At 44.4% G+C, this 7699-nt stretch overlaps 2 protein-coding genes across 2 annotated transcripts in view; both read left to right on the forward strand.

Annotated features, from left to right (window-relative positions):
• The window catches only part of ptprbl (protein tyrosine phosphatase receptor type B, like), a 30031-nt gene extending 27474 nt beyond the window's left edge, over window positions 1–2557 (forward strand). The window contains exons 31-35 of the mRNA XM_087172712.1: window positions 141–292; window positions 524–687; window positions 1012–1147; window positions 1569–1680; window positions 1765–2557. Coding sequence (XP_087028838.1) covers window positions 141–292; window positions 524–687; window positions 1012–1147; window positions 1569–1680; window positions 1765–1787 — 587 coding nt within the window. The 3' untranslated portion in view covers window positions 1788–2557. The remainder of the gene's footprint in view (window positions 1–140; window positions 293–523; window positions 688–1011; window positions 1148–1568; window positions 1681–1764) is intronic.
• A 195-nt stretch (window positions 2558–2752) lies between these two features.
• LOC111651469 (fibroblast growth factor receptor substrate 2) overlaps window positions 2753–7699 on the forward strand; it is a 6258-nt gene continuing 1311 nt past the window's right edge. The window contains exons 1-7 of the mRNA XM_023401406.2: window positions 2753–3212; window positions 4139–4226; window positions 4309–4400; window positions 5243–5429; window positions 7119–7253; window positions 7355–7518; window positions 7606–7698. Coding sequence (XP_023257174.1) covers window positions 4335–4400; window positions 5243–5429; window positions 7119–7253; window positions 7355–7518; window positions 7606–7698 — 645 coding nt within the window. The 5' untranslated portion in view covers window positions 2753–3212; window positions 4139–4226; window positions 4309–4334. The remainder of the gene's footprint in view (window positions 3213–4138; window positions 4227–4308; window positions 4401–5242; window positions 5430–7118; window positions 7254–7354; window positions 7519–7605; window position 7699) is intronic.

Raw genomic sequence — 7699 nt, forward strand, 5'->3', positions numbered from 1 at the left:
TGTTTGTGCTCATCCAGGTGTCTCTGTTTAAGTGTGTTGGCTGGTCTGAGGTCTGTGGGAGGAGCCTCACTACAGTGACTCTGCCCACCAGACAACCGACAGCAGCAGATGAATCAAACAATAACTGACTGCTCAGGTGTGAGACATTCTTCTCCTTCTCTGCCTCCAGGTGAAGTGTGATCACTACTGGCCCTTTGACCAGGATCCTCTGTACTACGGAGACCTGATCGTCCAGATGTTGTCGGAGTCCGTCCTACCTGAGTGGACCATCCGAGAGTTCAACATCTGCAGCGTATGCTACCTTTGATTTCATCTCTACACCGTCGTTATCGTATACAAACCAGGAAATCTGAAGAGAAAGGATGTGGAGCTAAAATCATTTCGCCAGTGTTTGAACTTAAATTTCACGATATGATAAATAAATAATGTCAGAACGTCAACATCCTGAGTTAAAAGAAGTAAACTTTTCAGGTTCTGGGCCTGATTCTGGACCTGTTTCTGAAACTGTATATCTGTGTGTCAGGAGGAGCAGCTGAGCTTCACCCGCCTGGTCCGTCAGTTTCACTACACGGTGTGGCCTGATCACGGAGTCCCAGAGACCACCCACTCCCTCATCCAGTTTGTCCGGACTGTCAGGGACTACGTCAACAGGACTCCTGGATCTGGACCCACCGTCGTCCACTGCAGGTACAGAACATATATGTACTGTAAATAAAATACTGTATATAACCTGTTAGTTTACGGTCTCCATGACAACGTACAGAACAACTTTAAGATGAAGTGTAATTAAGTTTTATTTTGATGATCGATTACATGACATAAAAAATGAGTGTCCATGTTCTGAGATGTGATTTTGTTGAAAACGTCACATGACAAGTGTTTTCTGTTTGTTCTATCAAAAAAATCAAATCAAGAAAACAGAAATAAACTGGAGCAAGAAAAGAGATGTGATGTCATTGTGTGTGTGTGTGTGTGTGTGTGCGCATGTGCATGTGTGTGTGTGTGTGTCAGTGCTGGTGTGGGTCGTACAGGGACCTTCATCGTTCTGGATCGAGTGCTGCAGCAGCTGGACTCCAAGGACACGCTGGATATCTACGGCTCCGTGTTTGACCTGAGACTCCACCGATCACACATGGTGCAGACTGAGGTAGGACTGCAAGGCATTATGGGAGGTGTGTGTCTGTGTGTGTGTGTGTGTGTGTGTGTGTGCAGTCACACAGGTGTTTGTTTTTGTTTTTTTAATCCCTCACATTGTATCCAGAAACAGGTGACTGCATGTGTTGTTGTTGATGTTTACTGAACGTTGTGTTGTTGTTGTCTTGCTGTTGATGTTTACTGAACGTTGTGTTGTTGCTGTTGTCTTGTTGTTTACTGAACGTTGTGTTGTTGTCTTGTTGTTGTTTACTGAACGGTGTGTTGTTGTTGAGTTGTTGTTATTTACGCAGCGTTGTGTTGTTGTTGTTTACTGAGTATTGTGTTGTTACTCAGCGTTGTGTTGTTGTTGTTTACTGAGTATTGTGTTGTTGAGTTGTTGTTGTTTACTGAGTGTTGTGTTCTCCTGTTCTCAGTGTCAGTACTCGTACCTCCATCAGTGCGTCAGAGACGTTCTAAGAGCCAGGAAGCTTCGCAGCGAGCAGGAGAACCTCCTCTGCCCCGTCTATGAGAACGTGAACCACAGAGGTGAGTGAGGTCACAGCGGTTCAGTGACATCACAGTGACATAACAGTGAACTCATCCTCACACGTGTCTGACCTTCCTCCACAGAGATGCTGAGTTCCAGACGTTAATGTTTTTCTGAGACGCAGCAAATCTATTTTTCTACCACTGTTTATATTAGAGAGAAACTTTATGATTATTTATGTAACACACCTGTACATACACCTGTGTCATACTGTGTCTGTATATATCCTGCAACAGATGTTTTTTATAAGAGATAATGTTTCAAGCCTACAAGGCACATGACCAGAAGAGTCAGGTGAGTCAGAGGAGTCAGGTGAGTTAGGTGAGTCAGGGGTCCAGAGTCTGATCCTCTGTATGAAGCTGTGGTCTGATTCAGGACAGTGAGCTGGTGTCTGTGTCTTTAAGTTTATTTGTGCAGCAGCTTTCAACGAACTACACCTAAACTACACCAACTACACCTAAACTACACCCTCTACACCTATTCTAGCCCTGAGTGGTGTCTGCAGGTTTCCCTCTCAGGCTGCATACCTCCAGCAATAAGACAGAGCAGTAGATATTCTATTGAACCAGTAGTTGAATGATCAGTTAATACAAACAGAGCAGTAGATACAGTATTTATTTTATTGATCCAGTAGTTGATTGTTCAGTAAATAGAAACACCTGAATGAAAACAGCTGAGTGATAACAGGCAGGTAACACAACAGACACTAATGATGAGCAGGTGAGACAGGATGTTCATCAGTCTGTTCAGGCCTCAGTGTGTTGATGTCAGGTTGTTGTGTATCTGTCGTTGTGTATCAACATGTGTTTGTATGTAAGATATTATTATAATGTGTAACATGTATTTTTACTTCAATTCATTAAACAGCTGAGACCATGTAGAAATATTTACTCTGATTATTTATCAATCATCAATCAAGACGGTGACTTCACTGACATCACAGTCACAGTAAGAGTACATAATGTACACACTTTACACACAGTACACACTGATTTATACAGTGTGTACTGTGTGTAGTTGTGTTATATTGTGGTATTAGTACTTTTATGTCAGTACAGTAACACCCCCCCCCGTGTGTGTGTCCCGTACTCCACGGACTGCGCATGCTCGGTGCCGCAGGAGTTCAGCACATTGGAAGTGTCGGAAGTTTAGCAGCAGTGATTTAGCCCGACAGGCTAACAGCGGAGACTCGGTCCCACCGTCAAAAACTTGGTTTTCTGCCACAAAAAAGTGCGTTTGGACGGAACCTCCCACCCCACGTTGAAGCACGGAGGAGTATCGATGGATTTAAACCGTTTTTCGCAGTTTGATTGGCACAAACGGGGCCGTTAGAGAGCTTTGAAAGAAGTTGTGATTGTTTTTTGGCGCTCTGGCAGCGCAGAGGAAAGATGGAGGATCTGCGGGTGTAGCAGCGGCTAACGTTAGCTGGCTCCTCCGTCTACTGCCAGCGTCGGTCGGGGACAAACCTGAGCTGCCTCACCGCTGTGTGGAAAAGACTGGCCGCTGTGATTCAACACGCTGACGGGGCCTGGTGAGTACAGCTGGATGAAAGGAGCCGTGTTTTCACGTTTCTTTACGGGCTAGCGGGCGGAGAGCGTCGGTGTGTGGGAGCTAACTGTAGCTTTGGAGCTAATCAGCAGAAATGAGCGTTAGCTTATTGAAGCGTAGCTTCGTGCTAACTAGCTGCCATTACACACAGTTAGGTGACTCACACACCTAACACACACACACACACACTTCTGTCACAAAGTTAACGTTAGCCTGTCGCTACTCGGTGTAGTTAGTTAGTTAGTTAGTTAGTTAGTTAGTTAGTTAGTTAGTTAGTTAGTTAACTTATTCAGAGTCGGGGCTGGTAAACACCCTGACTGAGTGAAACACAAACACACATTAACTGAAATCAGTGGTTTCCAGCAGGCCTGCGGGGAGTCACAGTCAACACACAGTAAACGTAGGAGTTAATTTTTCTGCTGACACGTTAGTTAGTTAGTTAGTTAGTTAGTTAGTGATCGGTCAGAAGAGTTCAGTGATGCTTCATGTTTGTTTATTCTAGTAAAAACTCAGACTTTAAATAGATTGCAACTAATGATTATTTTCAATAATAATTAATCAGCTGATTATTATTATTATTATTCATTGATTGAAAGCTGTTAATCACATCATATTGATCAGGGAATGGACCATAGAAATAGAACTGATAGAATTCAAAGTGAGAAAGGTTTTTGATTCACAATTTAAAACAACATTAAAACAAAAAAGAAAGAAAGAAAAGCGTAAATGTTTCAGTTCAGACCGGAAAACGTGAACTTCAAAGACGATCAATACACCTATTATCAGGTCTATAAAAGTTCATCAGTAGTTATTTTTGTCCAGTCAGCTGTGCTTCATGTCACCATAATGACATGCTGGGTGATTGAAAGTGTCTTCTTGTCGCTGATGTGGGTGTCTGTCGGTGTCCAGGTCTCTGTTGATGTTTGCAGGTTCACTAAAGCATGAGCGTCCCTCAGGCTCTGAGGATGGGACCAGAGCTACCGGAGGCAGGATCTAGGTGAGCTTCTTGTCACGTGTCACTGTGATGTCTAGAGTGTTTTTCTGCTGTGGGTCTGACCTGTGTTTGTGTCGTGTCCCAGATGTCAGATGGTGCTCTGAAGAAGCCATGGGTAGCTGTCTAAGCTGTCCAGAGAAAGAGTCAATTCCAGATAATCATCAAAGTAAATTCAAGGTGAGTTCCTGCCTCAGCCTGTTGGAACACACCCCGGATTATTCACTGATGACTGTGAAGCTTCACAAACTTTCCACCAGTGAAACAACTTCACCCGACTCTAAACCTTTTCTCTCACTGTCATGTCGGTTCAACCCTGAAGCTGACAGCTGATTGGTCCGCAGCCTCTGAAACGTTCGGGGTGGAGCAGAAACATTTAAACTGGGTCATGTCCAACACAGACGTAGCGGCTCTGATACAGGCGGGATCAAACCTGTGACATTTCACACTGAATCCCACAGTGAGATGTGCACCTCCCTCTCTGTGCTCCTCCTCATCAGCTGCTCGTTATCTACATCAGTGAAGTGTCTCTAACCCTGACATGAGCCTTCTCTTCTCCACCGCTCTAATGATTCAATCAGTTGTAGAAGTAACAGCTAATAATAATATAATATTCATTATAAGCCAGTCCCTCTGTGATTTCAGGCTTTTTTTGGGATTGTTGCGGCTAAAATACTTGATTTCACCACAGCTTTTCTTAAAGATTGTGATGAATGTTCATGAGAAACAAGAGACTCTGCTCCTCATCTTAATCACAGGTAGAACTGATCTCCATAGAAACCTCATGAATTTATTCATTTATTACGTCGATGTTACAATGTAGAACAACGCAAATGTTGCTAATGTCTCAATAAGATTCACCAGTTTGAATCAAGGCGTCAGTAACGTGTTCTTACAGTTCAATCTTATCTTCCACCATCAACAGTGATGTCACAGTGACATTACAGTGATGTCACAGTGACCCTTCAGTGATGATGTCACAGTGACCGGTCTGTGCCCCCCTGTCTCTGGTCTGTGTCCAGGTGATCAACGTGGACGACGATGGGAACGAGCTGGGCTCTGGTGTGATGGAGCTGACCGACGCCGAGCTCGTCCTCCACACCCATCGCCGTGATGACGTCAGGTGGCCTTACCTGTGCCTACGGCGCTATGGCTACGACTCCAACCTGTTCTCGTTCGAAAGCGGTCGCCGCTGCCAGACGGGTCAAGGTACGTGTCACCTTAAACTGCTTGGTCATTACAGGGTGTCATGATGATGACATCATCCACAACATGTGACATCAGCAGTTCTGCTGACAGCAATGTTGACGCAGCTCAGAGTGAACAGGAGAAAATACTGCTCTGTGTCCACACACACACACACACACACACACACACACACACACAAAACACGACAGCCACAGTGAACCAGGTGTTTTTTCTGTTTCAAATCTACCTCACTAGTCCACTGGCATGTGAGGCATTCAGGGACATCTGTAAATTGTAGCTACAGAGAATAACCTGGGTTACCTCAGGTAAATCCTCCACCTGTGTGAAACTCTGAGCTCACTAACACAAACAAGCTATGACTGTTTAGTTACTAATGTTCCATTCAGGATATTTAAATATAATATTTATATAATATAGTTTATCACAGTGTCGCTCTACAGAATTATTTATCATGACGTCCTGATGACAACATCAAACTCTTTTGGGATCAACAGTTGTTCAGCTGCTGCTGCTGCATTCATGCACATCAGTAAATTTAAGCTTCTTATTGTAAAAGTGCAAAATCTCTAGTCATGTCAAAATAATAACTTGAAATTTGTTTTAAATAAATTTTTTGAATATTTTTATATATTGTGATTGCAATGTGATTATTTTTTTAAGTTCCTTATCTTCTTTATATTTCAACACAAGCATTAAATCGTTCTATATTATCATTAACACAATATTAGATAGATTAAACATAAACATGTCATGATGAAATTAGATGACACATGAATGGATATGAATGACATATTTTTATTTTACTAGTTCATTGACTGATTTGTAAACATGTCAAACTGTCATGCAGACATCATCTCTTCATGGAGATCCCAGCTGGCAAGCGCCTCTGTTATGGCTGCAATGTTTTCCCTGTGTGGTCGTCTGGGAGTGGGGCAGTCTGAAGGCAGCGAGCTTAGTGCTGTTGCCCCGTGAGGTAGCAATGATAGCAAGGCAGGTTCTACACAATACCTGACGCTGTGCAGCATCTTCTTTTTTAAAGCCGGAACGGTTGGATTGACACACTGCTCCTCTTGGACACTAAAGTTTCCGCAGGGCCGGGTTCAGGTCAAAGTGAAGCGTGGCATGTTGTTGCTCCATCCTTTAGCCGACGCCTCTACTCGTGGTTGCATGTCGCAGGACCAGAGTGCGATCGCAGCCTTCGCTGTTAGGAAATCGTCTTTTATCGTATCGCGATAAGATCACAAATGCGATTAATGGCTCCACCCTGTTTTAAGTCACATGTTCAGTGTGAAGTCTCAGTCCATCTGATCTTTCTACCTGTGCTTTCATCCACCTGAACATGACAGCACTCCTGTATACAGTATTAGTACTGCAGTAATTATCACCTCATTATCTATAATTGACATAAATATTTTAGGTATGTCTAGATAATCTTATAATTTCTATTATTCACTGATCTCAGTTCATCAGCAGCTCAGACTCATGATGTCATCACCTCCACCCTGATTCAAGGGTTCACAACCTTTTAGCTTGATTCAAAAAATCCCACTTCATCAGGTGAACCAGGTGAGGACGAGAACCAGAGCTGATGGTGGTCTGAGGACTAGAAGGAGAGGACCCCCCCCCCCAAAATAAATAAATACACACACACACACACAGTGGAACATGAACCTTGTTCTGTGTTTTCAGGGATCTTTGCCTTCAAATGTTCTCGAGCTGAGGAGATCTTCAACATGCTGCAGGAGGTGATGCACAGCCACAGCATCAGTGTGGTGGAGGAGGCGGTGCTGGAGCCACAGCACCACAACACACACACTCCTGCAGGTACACACACACACACACACACACACACACACACTAAACATCTGTTTTCATCTGCTGAAGAATACTGTCAGTAAACTGTGTGTGTGTGTGTGTGTCCTCAGCTCTGGGTTACTCTGTCCCATCGGTTCCTAACGGGGTGACGAGGATCCCCTCGGTGGGTGAGGCTCCGTCTCACCCCTCCAGCCGTCACCCGTCTGTGGCCAGCACCCGTCTGCCGTCTGTGGGGGAGGAGTCGACTCACCCTCTGCTGGTGGCTGATGAAGCGGTGAGGCTTTGATCACTGATAATCAATAATCAATCAATAACCAAGTCTGGTCCAGGTCTGTGTCCTGACCCTGTTGCCTGTGTCCAGGTCCACACCTACGTCAACACCACTGGTCTCCTGGAGGACCAGCCCAGTCCGCTGACCGTCACCACCCCCCTGGAGAGTCCCACCTCTCCCCAGT

The sequence above is a fragment of the Seriola lalandi genome, unplaced genomic scaffold (assembly GCF_002814215.2).
Source record: "Seriola lalandi dorsalis isolate HSWRI2012SDOR001 ecotype SW California unplaced genomic scaffold, Sedor1 jcf7180002053666, whole genome shotgun sequence".
Lineage (NCBI taxonomy): Eukaryota > Metazoa > Chordata > Actinopteri > Carangiformes > Carangidae > Seriola > Seriola lalandi.